Source organism: Camelus dromedarius, chromosome 33 (assembly GCF_036321535.1).
Source record: "Camelus dromedarius isolate mCamDro1 chromosome 33, mCamDro1.pat, whole genome shotgun sequence".
Classification (NCBI taxonomy): Eukaryota; Metazoa; Chordata; class Mammalia; order Artiodactyla; family Camelidae; genus Camelus; species Camelus dromedarius.
In genome coordinates, this window is record NC_087468.1 from 6,315,998 (window position 1) to 6,339,220 (window position 23,223).

The following is a 23,223-nucleotide window of genomic DNA, read 5'->3' on the forward strand; positions in this document are numbered from 1 at the left end:
AGGGACACGCAAATCAAAGCCACTGAGAGGACGCTGCACACCCTGAGAACGGCTGAAATAAAAAACGGTGACACCACCAAATGCCAGTGAGGATGCAGAGAAATATACCCTCACCCACGGCTGGAGGGAACATAAAATGGTCCAGCCGCCCTGGCAAACCAAGCAGGCAACGACCTCAGAACTTGTCCAGAGACATGAAGACTTGGGTTCACACAAAAACAAGTACACAGTTTCTCAGAGCTGTTGGATTTGATCTCAAACTGGAGAAAAGATGTTTTAAGTCAGAGAAACAATGAAAGATTAGCTACATTCATCAGTGCTTACCAGAATAACCCCCCTCCTGCCACGTAACAAAATAAAGTCGCCTTAAAAATGCCTTTGATGACATTCGTTCCTGCTTTGTAGTGGATGCAAATCAGTGGGTAATCAGGAAAAGGTTTGGGATGATAAAAGGGTAAGTTTTCAATTTAAATAATTAATATTCTGAGATTTTCTAACTCCTGAGATGACTTTGGAGACGCAGAAGTGGAGAGAAATCCCTCCGGTTTAAGTGCAGGGGTCCTGCCAGGCCCGCCAGGAGCAGCAGCCCTTCTCCTCAACAACGTCCTAATGCCTCTTATCGTTTAGATGAATCGTCGGAAATTGCTGCTCAGCTTTATTCCTTGCCTTTCTCACTAGAAAAACCCATGCACTTTATATTTTACTTATGCTAATGTTTTGTGCAAACTTTGCTATCTTATTTGCATAATATCAACATATTGTTTGACATCTTACATTCATCTTAGTTAATTTCACACTCAGAGATGGGTGAGTGGGGAGATGAGTGAAAACCGCCCGTGCCTGCGAACCCCTCCACGCTGTGCAGCCCCGGCCCCTCCGCCCGAGACCTGTCACCGTAACCGCGCACAATGCTCACGAAGGGTCTCCAAGGCAGCCTGTGTGTTACTCCTTCCGGAACTGGTGTCCCTCCCGTGATTTAGTGCTGAATCGGAGGCTCACACAACCATGACATGCCAGGCAGTGTCCTAAGCATTTATACACGTTGATCACTTCCTTATAACCAGCCGTCCTAGGAAGCAAATACTACGGTTTTCCCAATCACAGATTAGGGAAGTGAGGCCCTGGGAGGCGAAGGTCACACAAATGGGTGACCGAGGCAGGACTCACACTAAGCCGCTCGGAGCTGGACCCTTAATTAGCTGCCTCCCAGAGACAGTGGATGGACAGAGGGACAAAGAGGTGGATGGGGTTGGGGGGTCACTGACTCCCATCCCTCTCACTCAAGTCTTGGGGACAGGGGAGCGGAATGCAGCCCTGAACCCGTTGGTCTGGAGTCTCAGTCTCTTTATATTTGTCTTCCACTATTTTGAGTTAAATTCTCTCTACCTTGCTCCTTTTTGGTAGACTAACATTTAGAGAGCTCATTAACACTCAAAACATATAGATTTACATACTGAAATGGCAACTAGACGTCAGTGGGCAGCCAGTCCATGTGGGGGCAGCAGCTGGGGGTGGAGGTGGAGGCAGGGGTCCGGACTTCAGTCTGCAGGAATCTTCCTTTAGTATAAGAGCCGTGGCCAAGTACTCCGACTGCGGCTTCTGGTTTCTTCGACAATCTACCTTCCATAAGAATAATCCCATTTATCTCATCACAAGAAAACGGGGTTTTTTTGTGACTCTGTATGGTGACAGATGTTAACCAAGGGGATCACTGTGCTTTACACAGGCAGACCTTGGAGACACAGTGGGTTGGGTTCCAGACGCCACAATACAGTGAATGTCACAGTGAAGCCAGTCACACGGAGTTTCTGGTCTCCCAGTGCATGTGAAGTTGTGTTTACACTGTACGGTAGTCTATTCGTGCGCAAGCCATCATGTCCAAAGAAACAATGTACGTATGTACCTTAATTAAAAAATACTTGATTGCTAAAATATGCTAACTATCATTTGAGCCCTCAGAGGGTCATAATCTTGTTGCTGCTGGAGGATCCTGCCTGGATGCTGACAGCTGCTGACTGGTCATGGGGTGGCTGCTGAAGGCTGGGGTGGCCGTGACCACCGTGACTCAAAACAAGACAGCAACAGAGTTGGCTGCACTGACTGAGTCCTCCTTTCATGCATGGCTCCTCCGTAGCATCAGTGCTGTTCGACAGCATTTGACCCACAGTAGACCGTCTTCCGAAGTTAGAGTCAGTCCCCGTGAATCCTGCCACTGGGTTTGGCAGCTAAGTTCACCTGATACTCAGAAGCCTTTGTCGTCATTTCAACGGTCTTCCCAGCATCTCCACCAGGAGATTCCATTTCAAGAAACCGCTTTCTTTGCTCATCCATGAGCAGCAGCTCCTCGTCTGTTCAGGTTTCATCCCGAGACGCAACGGCACAGTCCCGTCTTCAGGCTCCATGCCGAATTCCAGTTCTCTTGCCGTTTCCACCACGTCTGCAGTGGCTTCCTCCACGGAAGGCTCGAACCCCTCAAAGTCATCCAGGAGAGTTGGAGTCAACTTCGTCCAAACTCCTGTGAATGTGAGTATTTTGACTTCTTCCCATGAATCAGGAATGTTCTTAAACGGGATCTAGAATGGTGACTCTTCCCAGAAGGTTTTCAGTGGACTCTGCCCACATCCATCAGGGGAATCCCCACCTGCAGCAGCCACAGCCTTAGGAAACGTACTCCTTAAATAGTGAGGCTTGAAAGTCGAAATGACTCCTGGGTCCGCGGGCTGCAGAGTGGATGCTGTGTCACCGGCATGAGAACAACACGGACCTCCTTGTCCGTCCCCCTCAGAGCTCTCGGGGGACCAGGTGCCCTGACAAGGGGCAGTGATGCTGCAGAAGGAACCTTTGTTTCTGGGCAGTAGGTCTCAACAGTGGGATTAAGAATATCCAGTAACCGTGTTGTAAACAGATGTGCTGTCGTGCAGGCCCTGCTGTTCCACTTACAGACACAGGCAGAGCAGGTTTAGCCTCATTCTTCAGGGTCCCAGGACTTCCGGATGGTAAATGAGCACTGGCTTCAGCTCCACGTCATCAGCTGCACTAGCCCCTTCCCTCACAGTCCCTGAAGCCGGGCACTGACTCCTCTCTGGCTGTGGAAGTCCTGGGCGGCATCGGCTTCCCACAGAGGCTGCTGCTTCGTCTGCACTGGGAATCTGCTGTGCAGCGCGACCACCGCCGTGAGTGATCTGAGCCGGGTCTCCCGGGGAACCTGCCGCGGCCTCCCCACCCGCACCGGCTGCGCCTCCCACGCTGTGACGTCACGAGGGCGGCGTCCCCCCTGGAGCCTCGTGAACCAGCCTCAGCCTCTGCTGCCTTCACACTCTTCCTCCTCAGCTTCCTCACCTCTCAGCCTTCACGGACTCGAAGAGAGTCGGGACTTCGCTCCAGATTAGCCTTTGGCTAAAAGGAACGCTGTGGCTGGTTGACCTCTCCAGGCACTAACACTTTCTCCGCATCAGCAAGAAGGCTGTTTCACTTTCGTCTCATTCCCGTGTTCACTGGAGCAGCACTTTTAGTTTCCTTCAAGACTTTCCCTTCGCAGCCGTGACTTGGCTAATTGACACAAGAGGCCCAGCTCCCAGCCTGTCTCAGCTTTCGACAGCCTTCCTCACGAAGCTTAATCGTTTCTAGCTTTTTTTTTCACCATTTAAATCTCATTTATATATATATTTGTTATTGAAGTACAAGCAGCTGACAATGCTGCGTGAATTGCCGGTGCACAGCACTGATTAAGGTGAGAGACGTGTGGCCCTTCCTTCCACCTGAACACTGAGAGGTCATTCACTGCAGGGCTATTAACTGGCCTGGTTTCAATACTGTTGTGTCTCAGGGGACAGGGAGGCCCGAGGGGAGGCAGAGACGGGGACCAGCCGTCGGTGGAGTAGTTGGAACACACAACACTGATGGTTGAAGCTCACTGTCTCATGCGGGTGTGATTCGTGCGTGACGGCCCGAAACAATCACAGTACAGCGACATCAACGATCTCTGATGACAGATCACTGTAACAAACGTCATGATGATGGAAAAGGTTGGATACTTCGAGAATTACCAAAACGTGACACAGAGACACAAAAACAGCAAATGCTGCTGGAAAAATGGCGCTGACAGCTTTGCTTGCCACAGGACTGGCACAAACCTTCAATTTATAAGAAGTGCAGCGTCTGCGAAGCACAATACAACGTGGCGTGTCTGTATATAAATATCAACTTGTTATGTTGTACACGTGAAACTAATATAATAGAAAGGACTCGATTTAACAAGTGAAATAATTAAAGTTCAAGTGTAAAGCACATGAAAAACAGATGAGAATTGAGAGACTCATTTGCCGTAGGTGGATTCAAAAGTGCAACCAGCACGCCTGGTGTTTTCAAGGTGCATTTCAACACGCGTTCCCCCCGTTCTGGGCATTCAGTTGCTCATTTGGTTGTCAACTGCTCCACCTTGTGGTCAGACAAGGGTACTCACCGCTAGAAGTCTGGACTCTTCGCAGCAAAAATCACTATTTTCTGCTATAAAAGTTATGAACGAGCTTTAAAAAGTTCAAGCCACGCCTAAAAGGAGAGAGCAAAACATTATCAATAATTTCACTGCCTACAGATAAGAAGACGCAACCAGACTGCGTAAGTCGAATCCAGGCACAAGTACGTGAACGTTCTCTGATGGAGAAATGGTTACCGTTTGCCTTTTTCACTTCGAGTGAGTCACGCTCTCAGCACAATTCAGGATGAGCGCCAGGCAATGTCCGACCACGTCCGCAGGCTGGAATAAAAGCTCAGCGCACTTTCACAGCAGTTAGGGTAACCCCACCTCCGCGGGCCGCGGCGTCGCCCTCTGTTCACGGGCAGGGGTGGGTGTCGGAGGCTGCACAGCAGTGGGACCCCGAGTCTGGCCCCTGACCGCCTGGTCCCCCGGGTCTGACCATCCGGCACGTGTACGTCGTCTCCCGGGGAGGCATCCGGTTCACAGCAGCTGGGCTAACCGGTCCCTAAGTCACCCTCTACTTGAGACGTGAGGATGCTGTCCCTCTCCGGGAAGACTCCAGAGCTGGAGCGAGTGCTTCCCAGCACGTGGTCCTTGGACCAGCAGCATCACCGGAACTGGCTAGAAATGCAAACTCAGCTAGAGATGCCCACTCTCCTGAAGAAACTCCAGGGAGGGGATGGGACGGGGGCTCTCATGTCTTCAGCTTTCCAGGCGACCCTGGTGTGCGGCTGAGAATCACTGGAGTATCGACGAAAACATCCCATTCTTCCTTCTTTCCTTGCCTTTCACCTCGCTATTTACTTTCAAAATTTCCCCTCCACGTGGGATCAGGCTACTGCAGTTCAACTGACCACAACACGGGTGAGGATGCCAACTGGGCGGGCAGCCACCCCAGTTCCCCCTCCCAGAGCGAGGCCCACGACTCTGGCCCAGGAAGGCTCATCAAGAAAAGAAACCTTCACTTTCCTGGTTTTAATTTCAGATTCACACATCACAGAATCTGCTTCTGAGCGTCAGTCAGTCTTCACTGGCAGGGCCACCGGACGGCGTGAAACTGCCCACATGGGCTCTCCCCCCAGGTACTGGCCGCAGAAACGTCCTGAGAGGAGGCTGACCCCTGAGCTTCATTTGGGATTCGAAGTGCAGATCTTTTCCAGAAGCCCCAGCCTCCTGGGACCCTGGGCTGTGCGGCTGGGGCGGAGGTGTAACTGGGTGGCTCGTGTGGGGTCGGCCATGGGGATGGCTGGCAGGGGGGCTGCAGGCGGGGGGAGTGAGCCTGGAGAGGAGGGTGGAGGCCAACATTCACTCATGGTAAGGGACCCCCAACATCTGCAGCGAAGAGACCACTCTCTACAGGCCTATAGTGACCCGGGCCTGACCCTGGGGCACGAGGTCCTTTTCTGTGCCACCTCCCACCTTCACAGGTTGGCCCTGTGGTCTCCCGGGACTGTCCCTTCTCCTGCTCCAACCACAGCTCCCGGGGGACCGGCCCTCGTTCCAACAGGACCCTGGCTCCCAGAGCCAATTCCCGGCCCCAGGAGCCATTTCCTGGCATCTGTGGGAAGAACCCAGTGAGACGGTGGATTTGGGACCTGAGCTTCAGGAGACCCGAGATGCCGCTCCCTTCCTGCAGGAGGGTTCCCCGGCTCCCTCTAGTAGGTCAGGTACCCCGACAGCTCCCCCTTTTCAGTTTAGAGACAGCCCAGGTTTGGGGCTTTTGAAACCTGCAAGTGGAAGGGTCCCAATACAGCTGAGTAGAACCGACTGACACGCCGTCATCCGCTTCCTTGATTCCTCTATTAAACACCAACATGAAAAAAAAACCCCCTCCACTGCCTCCTCCCCTCACTTCAAAGCAAAATCCTGGAATTACAAAAGAAAAGTGCAGCCTGATAGCGGGGGCCGAGGGAAAGAGCGTGCTCCACGGTGAAGACGGATGGGTCCTTGCGGAGGCCGCTACGGGAAGGTCTCAGGAATCCTTCATTCCTGACACGGACAGAGACCTCACACTGTGAGGCTGGCTCCCTGGGGAGGTTTCAATCTTTTGTAGGAGAAGTACAATCAAGTCTTGGGAAAATGAAAAACGAACACGTTTGGCATTCTCGTGGAGTTTTCACACAAGATCCAAATGTGGCCCTAACTGTCATTAAAGCGTAAGTAGCACTGATTTCATGAATAGTTAAGAATTGATCACGTTAATAAAAAGGGTCTCCTCCCATCCCTTAGAGAAAATTTCCTGGAAGGAACTAGTCTGGTGGGTAGTTACGACTTGATAAATGAGCGTGTGATGAGTGAAATCCAAGTAACAGAGCGCGCTACCACGGCGGGGGAGACCGCCCCTGCTGTACGACCCTCTGCTCTGCCGCGGCAGGAGGGGCCCGGGAGGCAGAGGGCCTGGTCAACTAACAGGTCGGGGAACAATTGCGCCCAAAGGACAGTCTGTTCCTTGCAGTTCCCAAGGGAGAGGGCCACGCGGGGAAGCGCCAGGGTGGGTCAGGAGGCAGGTGGAAGGGTGAGAGGGACCTTCGCTGTGGGTTCCGAGGGAAGCGCAGGTGAGCAGGGCGCAGGCTCAGGACTGGCTGGTTTAGCACCTTCGGCTGGCTCCAGGACATGAGGTGGCCACGAGCTGTCTGGTGCTCTGGGCGATCAGGGCAGGTGGACGGGGCCTGGGGCGTGAGAGCCCGGAGAGGGCGTTGGGGCACTGCCCTGGCTGCTCTGCGCTGTGAAGGGAGGCGGCAGGCACGTGGCTGACCAGCTCCTGGGACTGGCTCACCTGGGAGGGGCCGCCCTCCAGACAGCAAGGCCCTGAGATGTCAAAGCTTCAGAAACGCAGTTAATACAGGTCTTCACTCCATGAATGGTGATCTTCAAGTGTCTTCGAATTCTAATGAAATGCCTAATTCTACCTATGGTTCCTTTTAAAAATACGTAATATGAATTTTATTATTTCATTTAAAAAGCTAACTAGCTAGTGGCCGGTGTTGAAGTAACAGTGACACGACTTGAATTCTTCTCTTAGAACATTTTTTTTCACATTTTGCACCTCAGTAGTCATTTATATTTTCTGAGAAATGACAGAAAAAATCTGACAAGATTTGCTCAGTGCTGAAGCTCAACAGTTTCTGCAGCTTAGTGATCAAAGATTACTTTCAGTTTTAGTCATAAGTTTATTGTGTTTTAACCAAAAGGTTTAGATTAAGAGGAAGATGTTCTGTAGCCCACGAAGCTGTTCACCCAAGAGGCAGTGTTGTTGTGAGATGATGGTGACAGTGGTGTTTATTTTCACGGCTCCTGACTGTTGATTTGGGGGAAGGTGCCACAGCCTTCCCACAGAGGCACGTGACCTCAACGCCTGTGGAACACAACGTGCCGGCCCTCCTCGCTGGCTGCCTCCTCCCTGCTCTGTGAGAGGCTGGGACGCTCCGTGTCCATGGGCTGCCGGGCTGGGTCCCACCCTGACGTCTCAGCGGGCAGGGAAACCCTTGGTCCGCAACATCCCACTTCTCCCCCTCTATCACCGTGTCTGCTTTTTCTGGGCAGTCGAGTCAACGAGCTGCATTTACTTCGAGGAAACTGCCTGTTCGCACCGTCACCCCCACTCCTCCCTTCTCCCAAACTTGCATCGCTGTGCACTGGGTTTAACCAATGACAGAGGCTGAGGAGGGGCTTCTCGGTGAGGATCACAACCAGCACAGACAGGGCCCTTCCCAGGGGGTCGGTGGTTCCTGTGCCATGAGTGAGCGATGCTGTGCTCCCCGCCTCAAGCGGGACGTCCCGGCGGAGGGAGGGCAGCCTGCCCGAGGTCGCACGGGAGCCCACGTCCTGCCTCAGGAGGCTTTTCACCCACTTTTATCGTAAGATGGTTCAAAATAAAAACCACCTACCACGTCTGAAAGGTCCAGTGAGGTAAACACTCATGCACCCACCTCCCAGGACACAACCCCCTGGACCCGCTCCCCTGGATCAGACCCTCTCACCGCAGTGTCCCCTTCACCTGCTGCATCCAGACTCACTGTCCTTAAAAAAGCAAAAGACAAAACACCCTCCTCAGACTCGTGGTTCTTAGTGTCATAGGAAGGGATCCCCGGGCATCTTGTGGGGGCAGCGGAACCACGCAGCCCAGGAAACCCACACACATACAGAACTCAGGAAAGCAGCGCACGCTTTCACAGCTGCGCCGAAGCTGGATCCTCAGAGCCACCTGCTCCCGTAACCACCAGTTCCCAGCCTGGGGCGTACTCTGCGAAGTGAAATAAGCCCGACGGAGAAAGGTGGACACTGCATGGTTATCACCTGTGTGCAGAATCTTAAACAAAAAGTCGACTCACAGAAGCAGAAAGCAGGATGGTGCTGCCGGGGCCGGGGAGCGGCCTGGCCCGCTGCCGCAAGCAGCCACCCGGACTCCCGGCAGCCCGGGCCCACGGGCTCGCCCAGCTCCGCCCAGACGCCGCCCCTCCTTCCTTCTGCTGAACAAGCGGCCTTATCCCTCGATTCTGAGAGACTGCTCCCCGGGGAAACAACAGGACCAGGAGGAGCACGTCTAGTTTCGTTATCAAATGAGCAACGTGGCTCTGGCAGGTCGGGTTTTCGGGGCTGGGCCTTCTCATCCATGAAATGAGGGTTTGCCGATCGCTCCTTTCAGGTCAAATGTGGCGCGATTCCATGAGCTGTGCTAATAAAACTACCTTCTGAAGAAGTTTAAGAAATGAAGCAGCAGAACCAAGGGAAATATTTTAAAACATTATTAAAAGGTAACCTCTACAAAGCAGCATTTGGAATGAATTGCCCCACACCCCCGACGCCCGGGCCCGCGTCTCCCGGGAGCGTCTCCCGGAGCCAGCTGCGCTCCGCGCGGGGATGCTCAGCGCTTCTTCCAGGTGAACTTCCTGCGGGCTCCCTCCTGGCCCGGCTTCTTCCGTTCTCTGACCCGCGGGTCGGCGGTCAGCAGTCCAGCTGCGGCAGAAACACAGATGCCCGGATGAGCCCCGAGCAGGAGGGCAGTGGGCCGCGCGGACAGATGGGGCCGTGGGTGGGGAGGGACCGGGGGAGGAGACCGCGGCCGGTCACCGCCGGGTACCGGCTCCGCGCCAGCCCGCGGTCCACTCTCACCGCTCTGGGTTACCCTCCCAGCTTCTGAGACAAACACCAGGGCCTCATCTGAGTCTGCGCTCCTTACCCCATGACAACTAGGATTCCTTTTTGGTCTTGAAACTCATTCAACTTAAGGCTGTGCTTGTGTGGTCAGTCACTTCTCACCGCAAGAGACTTGCCCCCCCCGCCCGATTCCAGACGTGAAGGTTTTACGGGAGACAAGGGGTGGAAAAGGAACACTTACTGATGGCGAGGCATGCAGAATTACGCACACACCACGGTAACAGCACACGTGAGCCCACACGTACGTAATGCGTAATACTTATCAAACATATCTGAGAAAAAACCTTACTCTGACTTGTGTGATAATAACATCTCTTGGTATTTTGTTTCAGAAGCTAAAAACTAAGTTCTAGGGCTGTGGTCCTAGGACGAGTCATTTATTCTAGGCAATTACAGTCAGTTCAGACAAGAAGCTTCTGCTCCCCCCACCACCAGGAGCCACTATGATGTCTGGGCTGCCGAGCTGCTCTCAGCATAAGGCCCTCGGGGAGGCGCCCAGGAGCGGTCTGGGCCACGCAGCGGCCATCACGACCTCAGAAAACGCGTGACAGGAAAACTCCTGAACCGTGTTTACAAGCATGTAGACAGATGGCAGCTTCTCCCTGACTCTTCCTCTCACGCGGCTCTCCGTTCACTGCACGCGGGGCTTACGTGCTGTGTCTGGGTGCTCTTCTGTCCTTACGGCCCCACGTGCTCACCGTGTGCCTGTGGTTTCTACACCTGCTTGCACTTAAGGGGCTAAGACAACAGTATTTTGGACAGAATGCAAACAAGACCTGTCTAAATTCTAAGTAATGATGCTTTATTACTTTTCAATAAGCACAGAAACCCAAACTAGCAGAACTGTTAAGAGAGGTCCTGCTAAGATATCTGATGACTAGATAAGAATCCCGCAACATGGTGAATTGTTCATAAGCAAGTGGATTTTTAAGAGACTTAAAAAATTAATGAGGCTGAGCCACAGGCAGTGCAGGGGAGGGCGGGGCACAGAGACCACCTCACCAGCCCAGAGAGGCTCCAGGACCTGGAGGTGCCGGGGGACCTTCAGGCTGCGCTGGCAGTTGGAAGACTACCCTGACTGACCACAGAGGCCAATGTGGCGCCCGGACAGGTGCATTAATTGCGTATTATTTCTTGCACTGTGCAGACTCCGGACCTCACGAATAGGCAACAGGGTCACAGAGTGAGTAGAGGAAAATTGCAATGGAAAAATAAATATCCAATAACTTTGGAAATACCTTAAGGGTTTCATCATTAAATCAAATAATGATTACAAATTTCTGAGATGAAGCAAAACCCACCATTCATCTGTGACACACGCGGAGGAAGCAGACAGACATCAAGGACAAACACATGAGGACGACCCCCCACCCCCTCCCGCAGCTCATACCTTGTCTCATCCACTCGACCTCGTCCTCAGTGGCAAAGCTGCACAGGGCCCTCGCCAGCGCCAGGCGGATGGCCCCAGCCTGCGCCGACCGCCCGCCGCCCGACACCGTGCAGGTCACGTCGTGGTCGCCGAGGCGGCCGAGGAACTGGAACGGGAACATCAGCTGCACCCTGCGGCACATCACGGGGGCGGGTCAGCCTGCGACACGGACAGACCCTGCGCTGCGCTCACAGTCACAGCACTTACAGAAACTATCTCACACGCCAGCGTTCACACTTGATCAACCCACCAGGAGGAGCAACCCAGCGTTCCCGGGACGCAGACACTCCGTGGACTCGGCAGCACCCCCACTTCACTGCCTGCTCGCCCGTCATCTCGTAAGGGCGCAAAATAACCGCGTAAAGTCGTCGTCAAGCTGGGGAAACTCCTTTAATCAAATGAAGCCAAGCTCTCTGGATTCCATGATCAAATATGATATAAAAAGGCCTTTCCAAGCAACTATCAAATGACACTTGGGTCCACGCTGTATCCGTAGGACCTCTGTGCTCATCCTGAACTTGCTGACGCCGCCCTGGATGTCTTCCCACTGCAACACGCAAGCCTCCTGCACTACTCTCACCGCAGGGTCCTGCTGGCTGACCCCGCAAGACCCTGACCAGGTCCTCCCCACTCTGGGGCCAGTGAGTGCCCACGTGCTGCTGGCAGGGCTGAGGCCCGGAGGCTGGGGCGGACGGATGGGCCCTGGGGCTTCTTCTTGCTCACGATCGAGGGTTTCCAGGCGCGATGCTCACCAGCACCTCTGCCAGCTCTCCGACCTCGCTGTTTTGCCTTGATGTCTCTTCTGAGTTTTTATTTAGAGAAGTCTATGCTGATGCTCATCTGGTCTGACGTCGCAGCTTTCTGGACCCCAAACAAAGCTTACTGTAACCCCATGACACTGAGAGATGGCCCCGCGGTGTCCCTCCTTGGACTACCCCAGTGAGACAACCCCCAGCAGATGTGCATGGACGGGACAAAGCCCCAGAAGGCAGACTGAACTGGAATTGTAACCACACTATTTCAACAGGGATGTTTTTCCGATGGAAATGAAACAACCCCAACAGCAGAAAACAAGTGAGAAATGACATAAATCTGTATGTTTTTTTGAACAAATGTTTCAAAGCAGCCAAATAAAAAATTGGAATGTTACAAAAATACTACTCCAACTGACCTCTGAACAACACTGGTCTGAACTGCATGGTCCACTTACACGTGGATTTTCCAACAGTAAGTACGACAGAACCACAGGAGCCCAGCTGGTCGGATCCACGAATGCGGGACCTCAGACGCAGAGGAACTGCCATACAAGGGCCGACTGGGAGGTCACACTCGGATTTCAACGTGCCGGGTGGGTGCCTCCAGCCTCCACTGTTCAAGAGTTAACTGTAAGTAATCGCCATATTGTAATAGCTAAAGAAAACTCAGAGACCGATAGATGCCACCGCTTCCAGCGAGGAGAGCGGTCGAGGTGGAATCCGTGGGACTGACATAAGCACATGTCACAGGTCTGCGCCGCCTGACATGGGCAGGAGGTTAGTGACGCAGGTGACACTACTGAGAGAAGCTCTGGTCGCCTACTTGTTTGGGGGCTTAAACATTTATCTGTTTTAATTCCTGAAATTTTAAGATTCTCTCACAAATGCGTATATAAAGAAACAGGCTGAAATTCAGAAAAAAATTATAATTTACTCAAGACACATCAGAGTCCTTGAGTCAGGGTGGTCAAGGTCGTCTGGACAGGGGGACGCTGGTCACACTGAGTACAGCATTAACATATATACAGGTAAAACAGCACCCACAGGCCACAGCTGAAACGGTTACACGGCAACGATTCTGATCTGGACTGCAGACGGGGCCGCGCAGAAGCAGCTCCGTGGCGTGAACACGTTTCCTCTCCTCTCAGGGATCTCACATGACATCCTCAGCTAAAAGAATCAGCTGGGTTTTGTTGTTACATAACAAAATGACTGAAAAAAAAAACCCTCATTTCTGTCTTCTCTGAATGCCACCCCCACGGCACCAGTTCTTAGCACACTGGCCAATCACGGGCTCGCTTTTATTTTTCTGTAACTGTGTAAAATGCTAACCTTATCTCCTCTATTGCGTGGTTAGTGCTGTGTGGGCAACGTATCTCTTTTGTACTGATGATCAGTTAAGAGCTGCCTTCCTTACTGGCTGAGTGACACAGCAAAGGCCTCTCCGAATTAGAACGGCTGTTAGTCTCTGTGTCCACAGTCCCAGCACACAGCGGTGAACGTGTGGGGGCGAGGGAGCGAACACAGAATTTCGGTGAGCTAGGAAGAACGCACAGGCGACATTCCCAGTTACCTGTTTGCTCTGTTTGTGTAAAAACAGCCTAAAGAAAGGACTCGGAAACGTAAGTCAGCATTTCAAACGGTCTCAGGCAAGCACCCTGGAGGTCACCAAGGTCAACGCCTCCCGTTCGGGAAGTGACCCGTAAGTGGGGTAAGTGACCTGTAAGCGCTGTGGCCAAGGTCACACAGCTTGGAAACAGAACTAGAACCAAGATCACTGGACCCCTGGCTCAGCGGTCACCTCCCTGCTGGCCTGGAAGCTCTGGAGCTGCGCCTGCGACGGCTGGGGCCGATCCATGGGTGGCATGGCTGCCCAGCTGCCCACAGCCACTTAAGAGACGCGAGCCACTCTGGGTGCCCCCGCCCCCAACCCGACTAGCCTCAGGTCCCAGTCAGACAGGAAGTTCCTTGTTGATAGAAATCACATCTTAAGTAGCTCAGATGTCTTCAAGTGCCCAGAACAGGACACACAATGCTTGGAAAACACCCACTGAGTCAAACAGAAGACTAAATTCTAAGAACACAAATTAACTGTGAGATAAAGCCCCAGTGGAGACTTGCTCTTAAACCATCAGGAGTTACATCTGAAAACAGACTGACAGGTTACAGACAGAACGCCACTGCTCACATCAGCCCCCACGCAGAAGTCCAAGTCTCTGGCTTGGTAAGGGAAGTAGGGTTCCCTCCACCCATCTCCCTGAGACAGCAGCGGATCAGTCAGGTTTGCATTAATCGGCGTCAGACGGGGCTACCTTGTGACACAGACACACACAGAGAAATAAAACACACACACCTTTCCTGAAGTGATTATTCTGTCCAGAAGCTGACACTAAGTTAGCAGGGGCCTCTCTCCTTAAGTAAGCACTGGGATCGTAAGGGCTTTAACCCTTCTGACCCTAAATACCACCAGAAGAAACAGGAGGAAGACTGGGAGGGAGGGGCTCCTCACACAGAACTTCGGTGATGGCGACGGCAGCGACTGGGAAAGTAACACATCTCAACAGGAGGCCTTTGTGCAGGGCTCCCAGAGACCCAAGACAAGTGCACTCGGCGGGTCCGGGCTGTAATCCCCACTTAGGACGAAGGTCTATTTCTCACGGGTACGAAGCTCAGACTAAAGCGGCTGCATCCGGCGGTGGGAACTACGCAAAGCCTGAGGGGCTCCTCCTTTAGGGCATAAACGACAGGGTCCTTTTGCTCGCTCAATATATACGTAATCAAAGAGAAATAATCATGCAAATATAACCAGAAAATCACAAGCCTCAGTTGATCGTGATGATTATAAAGTGTATTAAGAACCAAAAGCAAACCCAAAACAGAGACCGCACCTGTCCTGCATCACTGGGAAGTAGAACAGGTAGTCGACCCCGTTCACGCGGATCTCCCCGCTTCCGCTTCCATACACGACCACGTCCGCCCTCGCGCTCTTCCTTTTACCTTTGAAAACAGAAAACGTCTCTCTTACTACACATCCTCAAGGGCAGTGCTCCAAGGCGGGCGAAGCTACATTAAATGTGTCTCCCCAGAATAACAACACATAACGCTGTATGACAAGTCAGACAAAAATGAAACAGGCAGACTAGACCTGATGTAATAAAGCTTCTCATCAGACAATTGCGTTTCTCAATTCCACTCTGGAAACACTACAGTGATTTTAAGTTAGTTTCAACAAGGTAGTTCATACTTATTTTTATTACTTAAAAAATCAACCAATTTACACAGTCTTCTTTTAAAATCAGTAAGAATATATCTAATCATGTAATTTTTAAAATATATGACTAGTATAATAAAGTGTAATTGGTAGAAATAAAATGAATCCTCAGGGAAGGTCATACCTCTTAGAAAACATTAGCTGAAAAAAAGGACAAAGGGATGATGTTAAGTTTTCAGAGCTGCAGATACATCATTTAATAAGTCAATTCTTTCAAGTTACATGATGTCAAATGTCTTTCCACAAGGAAGATGCAGGTTGAGGGTCTAAGGTTTTAATGTTTCACAGTTTTAGCACGTGACATGCAGATTCACCGAACATTTTCTTTTATGGGAGACACCTGTATTATAAATATTTCGTTGTTTCCACCAGTTGAAAATGTGAAAATGAAAAGATTTAATATAAATGTGTGAAAATAAAAAGTGTGAACGTGACGGTGTAGGTATGTGTCCACATTTCTTCTTGGGACATTGTAAGGGGCAGTTTTTAAAAATGTCAACAGAATCTTCAAAATGAGGACATCTGACCAGCAGCAGCAAATCAAACAAACAACACGAAGGGCGGAGAGCAGGAGCGGGCAGGAGTCCCGCGGCCCGCTCCCCAGTGGCCCGCTCCCCGGCGGGTACCTGCGCCGGTGCTGAAGGCCGTGCCCTGCTCGGTGTGCTGCAGCGGCTCCATCAGCTGTCTCCTGGACGGCACGGTCACGCTCCTGCGGAACCTGCTCACGAACTCTTCCTCAGCCTCCCTGCACGGCAGTGCCAACAACCTTTCCAGCAGCCGAATGAACTGTGCGTACTGCAGACAATAAAAATTCATTAGGAGATGCAAGTGTAATTGCATTTGCTAAATTTCTTCTATTTTTATATACTTGATCTTTCCCATGTTGCTTTTCTTGATGAAGTTTGACAGGATGACACTTCCGCACCTTCACGCTGCTTTTAAGTCAGCGTGCAGATGCAGCCCTGTGTCTTTAGGGCTTCACCTTTTCAAGAAACAAAGAGATTTATCATTCAAACAAAAATCCACTTCTCTGTCTTATGAGTACATGAGAGTGAGATTTAAATTCATTTCCCAAAATTATTTAGATGATCTTCAAGTGTGATTTCTACCCCTCTATTAGAACTGCATCAAGAAGGGGCTTCATAAGTAATTTCCAGCAAGTTACGTACAGTAAAATGCGGAGAGTGTGATTTTGAGAAAATGTATCTCTTAAATTATATTTCATAATACATTTGGCAAATATATCTTTAGCTGTTCAAGCTGTGTTACTTTAATGTTTATGATTTCCTTTAAAACCGAACAATCAAGCTATTTAAAAATTCAAGAGATACTTGACTTAAAGGGCAACCTCTTGAAATAGATTATCCTTGCTACTCTGTGCATTTTTTTTAATAGTTCTTGAACATGTGATTAGAAAGTAAACAACTTGGTATTAACCCCTTAACATTAGAAGCCAGAATAATCGCTCTAAAGTGTTTATGCAAAAGGAAACAACACTTGAGATCCTTCGTTAACAGGGAGTGGGAGACCCAGCTTTTGATAACCTTATTTGTGTTACTGCCAACCCTAAACATCATACTCGTCTTTGTTTGCCTTTATAGTGAAAATCTGCTGTTAATAATGTGAAATATAAAAAAAACCTCAGCAGTAAGATTAAAAGGACTGCTTCAATTACTGCTCCCTGTGATGTTACAGTAAGAGAAGGCGACTGTCTCGGTCAAGGTGAAGCTCTTGGCCACCCATGGTACTGGGAGAGCTCCACCCTCCATTCACAGGCCTCTGTCCTCCCTCGGCTGCTCTCAGTCCCGCCACTCAGGCCGTGATGCCTTCGAACCTCTGGGGACTCATGAGTGGGGATGGTCAAGATGTCACTGACTGCCCTGCCTCCCTCATCTTGATACCAGTGAAATGTGTTCAATGAAGGAGCAAAGAGAGATGTTCCAGTTGATCCAAGTGCAGCAATACTGACTCGGCAGTTAGGACGTCAGGAATTAACTCCAGGTCCACCGCTCACCAACGCCCGACACCCTGGTTAAGCAAACTGCAACTTCCCCCCAAACGTTAATTCCTCCCACACGTCACGTGAGGAGAAGAGCGATATAAGGGCGTGACTTAAATCCCCACAGCGGCAAGGCTGATGATGGCAGCCAGTGCCACGGGAGAGAAACCTTTCCTGGAACAATTTGTGAGATTCACCTACACTCCAAATTTCCAGAAAGGATCTAAATTTAGAACACCCCATTTCCTCTGATCAGACCATTCAGAAAACTAAGGATCTGACTAGGACCTGCAGCAGGGTCACAATCTTCTTGGGCTGCAGCGTGCCCTGGGGGAGCTTGCTGAGAATGTGGATTCCCGGGGCACAGCCGCAGAGTTCTGAGCAGGCTCTGCGTCTCGGGAAAGTACATTTTGCAAGCAGCACTCCATGTGACTCTGATACAGGCGGTCCTGCAGATTCTGAGACGGACTTGCTGGCCCTGGGCCCCTGCACGGAGGGAAGCCAGGAGCAGAAAGGTTTTGCCCCTTTCCCGCTGAGCCGGTGCTGGCCCCCCATACCGTCACCTGCTTGACCCCCACAGGGCCAGGCTCCCCTGGGAAGACTGGAGAGGACACGAGGGCGCCCACACAGGGGTGTCGGGAGACCGGGCATGCTGCCCACCAGGCCCTCCCGGGCACAGGTCAGCTAGACATGTTCTAAAAGGAAAACTGTCTTAGCAACACCTGCCTCTGAGGAACCTGACTGTTAGGGCCCGAAATACAGCAACTGTCTGTAATCCTACGGCACAGGTCCCCTTAAATTAAAAAGATTAATTACTCACATCTTGATCTGACAGTTTTTCCACTACCATCTCTTCCAGTTCCTCCTTAATCAGCCATCTGCTGCCAATCGGATCTCTGTCAAAACAGCGCAGACACTCTCTTCAGTTAACCATGTAACTCCAGTCCTGTCACAGAAGACCCCACAGGTGGCGGCAGGGACTCCTGACCGGGAAACACAGTTTTGTATTACACGGCTGTAAAATTCAGCCCAGGACAGGACTTCTGAGACACAGTGTCTCATCTCCTCAACCTACTTAAGAAAAGATACCCAGGCTAGCAAACGTTTCATCTGCAGAGTTAAACACGGCCTCGTGGAACCCATTTGATATTAAAGTCACCAGATTTCTCAAAAATTACAACTGTGCTTGTTTTTCACAATTTACTTTAAAGGAGATGTTACGGCCACACAGTTAATCTGCCAATGGACTAAAAACAGTAATGAAATGCAAACTCAGGGCTGGTGTAGTATTTACAACTTAAACTAGGTGTGTTCAAAGACTCGGGTCTTTTGTACAAGAAGCACTACGTGAATAACCAGGCCAAACCTTAAAACTGGGCGCTCAGGTTGGCAAGTCTAACCTCTAACCTAGCACTGCTTGCTAAGTGGAAGCACAAACTTTCAAACGTAAGCTACGTTCACAAGAAGTCTGAGGACACGTAAAAGCCAAATACAATAATTAAGTGCCACTTAATACATAAATCTGGAATAACATAAAAATTACCTTAATATTTATATCCTCCCAAACAAAACAAAACAAAATTAGTGTTGTTTGGAATTTGAATGATTAATGCTGACACATGAACACATTTTTTAGGCTTTAGGTATTGCCTAAAAATACACCAATAATAAGTGGTATTTTCTAGTTAATTTTTTCACATATTTTAATGCAGAAAAGAACTTACTTGGTTTTAGTTTTTTCTGAAAACAGACCTTTGGCTTTCAACTGGTTTTGATGTTTTTCTACATCTAGTAGCTTTCCATATGCTTCCTGTGGCAAACAAAACACACATGCTAAACCACGAGACGGGGCATGACCACCGCACCTCCCACGTCCCCTGAGTCCCCCTCATCTCAGAAGCACCCTCTTCAAGTCACAGCTGCACAGCAAGTTATTACTGAAAGGCTTCAACACTACCATCTCCCATTCAGACTGAAGAGTCATACAGTAAGTTCAGCGAGAATTTAGTACCATATATAGCAGCACACTTAACTTCAACGGATTTTTAAATAACTCTATAAAAAGTTTACATTTAGTGAGGTTCGTAAAAACAAAGTTACAAACTATTTTTCTTAGAGTTCCACAAACAGGATAAAACATTTCCCTTAAGAGAATCATAATTTATACAGCAATATGCCTTTAAACTTAAGAGACTTATGAGTGAGAGTTATGGTATTTACAACTGAACCACTTACCTAATATTTAACATTTATATAGTATTTAAGTCCTCACCATGAAGTTTGTATCTTAAGAACAGGTTTTCTACTAATGTTTATTTTTCATTATTTGATTTCTTTCTATTAATTTACTTTCTAACAAAGTCTGTGAATGTTACTGTTTAATTGTAACACAAGTAGGGGAAAACTTGCCATTTTGTTAGAATTTATAAAAAAGCAAAAACCTGGCAATAAAGGTTATCACTGAAATACATTTTCCAGGAAATGAGTTTACAACAAGCAGAAAAAGACAACTGTCTCCCGCATTTCTGACCGAGCAAACCTGAGGGCTCACGTCCAGTCTATGTGTATTCATTTGTAGTTTACACATAACCTGCCACACTAATACTAGGAACAGACATGTTCAAAGGATGTGCTAGCGTTGATACTGGTGACATTTTTTCTTGCTAAATGACGACTGTCCAATATCATTAACTTGGATAAGAAGACACAATTTGTTACTGATAGGAGCGTCTTCCCCTATTTCAAACAGTCTTAATAACTCCCAGTTTGGGGGGACAGCCTCTTGTGGGCGCTGATCAGGCCACCCCGTCACTGAGAACAGGAGGGGCGGCCCCTGCTCCCGCCTGGGCACTGACCAGAGCTTGCGTTTTATTATCATCTTCACTCTGCAGCCTCTTTACAGGAATCCTCTTTATGAGAATCTGGGGAAAAAGAATGTTTAAAAAAAAAAAAAAGGAAGAAAGAAAGAGAAAGCAAAAAGGCTGTAAAGATTGCGGCTTTGCGCTTCATAAACACAGAAGCAGGTGAGAAGAGCTGAGATGAGGCTCCAAGGACCAGGACTTCTTGGTGAAATGAGGATGTAAAAGTTCACCTCCTGGGGCTGGGGCACTCGGAGCAGCGCGTTTTGTTTCGCTTGTTTTCAATAACGGTAGCAGAACTGCTAACTGAGCAGCAGGGACAATGAGAGGCAGCAGCCCTCAGAACATCTCTGCCGGGATGAAAGTCACTCCCGAGGCCAGGGGCCGCGAGCTCAGCTCGCAGCGGGCGGGGAAGCAGTAGCAGCAGCTCCGCCAGGACCCAGGTCAGAACCGCAACGCCCCAGGCTCCGGCCCAGGCTTTCTGAGTCGGAACCTCTGGGGTGGGGCCCAGTGATCCGCTTCAACGACTCCCCGAGCGCTGCACTCTAAGGCCTGGATCTAACACGGGAACCACGGGACGAATTAAGCTGATTCAGTTCCAGAGTCCACACTAACTTCCTCTACAACTCTGTTCAACGTACAAACCAGCCACCTGTGCAGAAGCACGTGTCTGACAACTGAAACCAAACCGTCTACACGAAGAGAGCAAGAACCAGCGTGGACCATCTGCACTGAGAACACGCACCTGCTACTCAACTTTAAGTGCTGTTACCTCCCAAGGATTGGTAATCCTATTTGACCGTGGCTAGGGAACTTTAAATTCACATTTAAAGGCCAAGAGGGTGGGTGGCAACCCCAACTGCATAGTGTATCAGAAACATTTCTATGAACCTGTTTCTAGAGAGCAATTCTCAAGTGCTCTGAGCAGGTAAAACAGAGGAAGAAAACCAAACACAAAGTGAGTCCTCCCCCACTTGTATGAAGTGGACGGACGCGTGCAGACAGAATCTCCCTGCGCACTGCCTGGCAGGCCGACCCCGGGCGCCCGCTCCAGCCGGGACTGCGGCCGGAGGAGGGTCTCTTGTCTCCAGGCTCCAGAGTCTTGAGCTTCCCACAGTCACAAGTCAGAGATGTTGCATCTTTTAAACCTACTAAAAAAATAGGAATGCAAGAGGACACCAACAACAGTAGTAAGACACCCTACCCAGCTTAGGAGGGTCTATTAATTTCCTTTCTGAAATAACCAAGACAACTAAAATAACAATAACTGACCTGCTTCACAGGTAAGTTTCAGGTCAACGTCCGGGCTGCTAAATTTGTCACCATTTTCCAGTGGCTTTGGAGCAACTTTAACTTTAAGTCCACATTTTTCTTGGAAATTTTTCACTACGCTACTGTCTTTGTGTGTTGTACTTAGCGCTGTAACAGTGTACAAACAGTGTAAGTAACATCGTCGGAAAGCTGTAGGATGTGAGATGACCACCCATGGAGACTGCACGTCTAATCTCAAATATGCTGGGTTCTATGCCTTTACTGACGGTGGAACCCTTCAAGTGATGCAAGGCTGGGTAAGCCCCTCACACACTTCTTCAAATAGGAAATACATGTAAGTACTCAGCGCAGTGTTTGACCGCCAGTGATGGTCAAGGAACGATATGGGGTAAGGGACAGCATTCTGGAGTCAAATAACCCAAATGGTTTCACTGGGGCACCACGGCCATTTTTCTTTTTCTGCTGGATGATAAAACCACTCCTGAGGGTCTATCTTGGTTAGTTGGAGACAACAGTCCTCTAGAAAGTACTTTCTATAGCTTTAACTCCCTGAAGAGACTGTACTAATTTACATCAAAAAAATCCTTGAGGGGAGAAAATATGCCAGGAAGTGTCAACATCACAGATGATCGGCGCTAGCTTCTGGTATATTGTTAAATTCCCACTTAATTTTTCAGGGACACCAGAGAATTAGCATGACCCCACCCACACTAAGTTTATATTACTGTATTTAATAGTATAATTTTCAAATATGACAGGAATAACCCAGATGTGAAATGCTGAATCATTAATCACAGCTATAATTAATATTTCATAAAATCAAAGCAAGTCTATCCACCCCTCGTGCCATCAGATTTCCATAATGTATGAGTCAAATTTAGAAGGTGCCTAATTTGAAAATACCAGATGCTCAGGTTGTAGAAAAGAAATGTTTAAACTAAACTCTTTCAAGAGCATGAGCAGTAGGATTTTTAATCTAAAAATCTGGTTTTAGTCTTCCAAAATCTGTCCTGGTTACTTTACTCATGTAGAGATTCTGACATTAGGAAGGGTAAAAAAAAAAACATTTCTTAGAGGGGTGGTACGGAAAAAGCCACCTGATTTTGATAAACAAAACATACAGTAACAAACTGACAGTAATTATCATCTTATATACGAGTTCAACACAGAATAGTGACTTCATATATGTTTGTTAAAAAAAAAATCACAGAAACTAAATTTCCTAAATAACAATCTTCTCAACTTTTCAGCTATTGGCATATACAAAACTGAATGTTACATGTTTATAACTTTATCACGGTTTTTATCACGCTATTTATCTAAAGTTCCAAGGGACGCACCCCTACTGCAGACGCGGGCTGTCACTCTGTAAATACCATGTGCTCTTGTAGTCTGTACTTCACGTAATGCTGTCCAACATAAAAAAGGAAACAGTCTCACACACAGGGCACACAGACAAGTACTCTGGGAAGGTACACGCCCAGGAGTAATTTACATACAAGTGCTTGTGACTCAGATACCGTATATTTTAAAGCTCCATCATATATTATAAAAACAATTATATCACTAAAATAGAAGTAATCTGATGAAAATCAGCCCGGGCAATAAGCTAAATCAGGTGTTAAAAATTAAATTTCCTAAGTGTTATACTTAGGACAAGATATACAAGGGTAATTATTCACATATGAGGAAAATGTATATTAAGGATAATTCTAGAACAGCAGTTTCTACTGCTGAATTAATTACTGAGCTAACTCCTGCTGTCAGAAAAGGTCTCAAAATCGCGCACAGCACAGTGCACGTGTCAGCATCGGTCCTCGCCTTCAGAAAACAGGCACTCCGCCTCGCTGTATGTCCTAACACCTCATGGTGGGAAGGGTCGCTACTTTAATTCCACTTTTAGAGAGCACTGCTTAAAAAGTTTTAAATATTCACCCCAAGGTGACAAAGTGGACGAAGTAAGAACTCTGTGACACGAAGTCCCTGGACTTCTCGCTTTCCGAGT

General features: G+C 49.2%; 1 protein-coding gene across 1 annotated transcript in view; it reads right to left on the reverse strand.

The window, feature by feature from the left end:
• Positions 1-9,206: 9,206 nt before the first annotated feature.
• MRPS9 (mitochondrial ribosomal protein S9) overlaps positions 9,207-23,223 on the reverse strand; it is a 38,852-nt gene continuing 24,835 nt past the window's right edge. Inside the window, exons 6-11 of the mRNA XM_010991887.3 lie at positions 18,813-18,898; positions 17,909-17,984; positions 15,716-15,884; positions 14,707-14,815; positions 11,025-11,194; positions 9,207-9,433 (exon numbers count right to left, since the gene is read on the reverse strand). Of these exons, the coding sequence (XP_010990189.1) occupies positions 9,342-9,433; positions 11,025-11,194; positions 14,707-14,815; positions 15,716-15,884; positions 17,909-17,984; positions 18,813-18,898 (702 nt within the window). The 3' untranslated portion in view covers positions 9,207-9,341. The remainder of the gene's footprint in view (positions 9,434-11,024; positions 11,195-14,706; positions 14,816-15,715; positions 15,885-17,908; positions 17,985-18,812; positions 18,899-23,223) is intronic.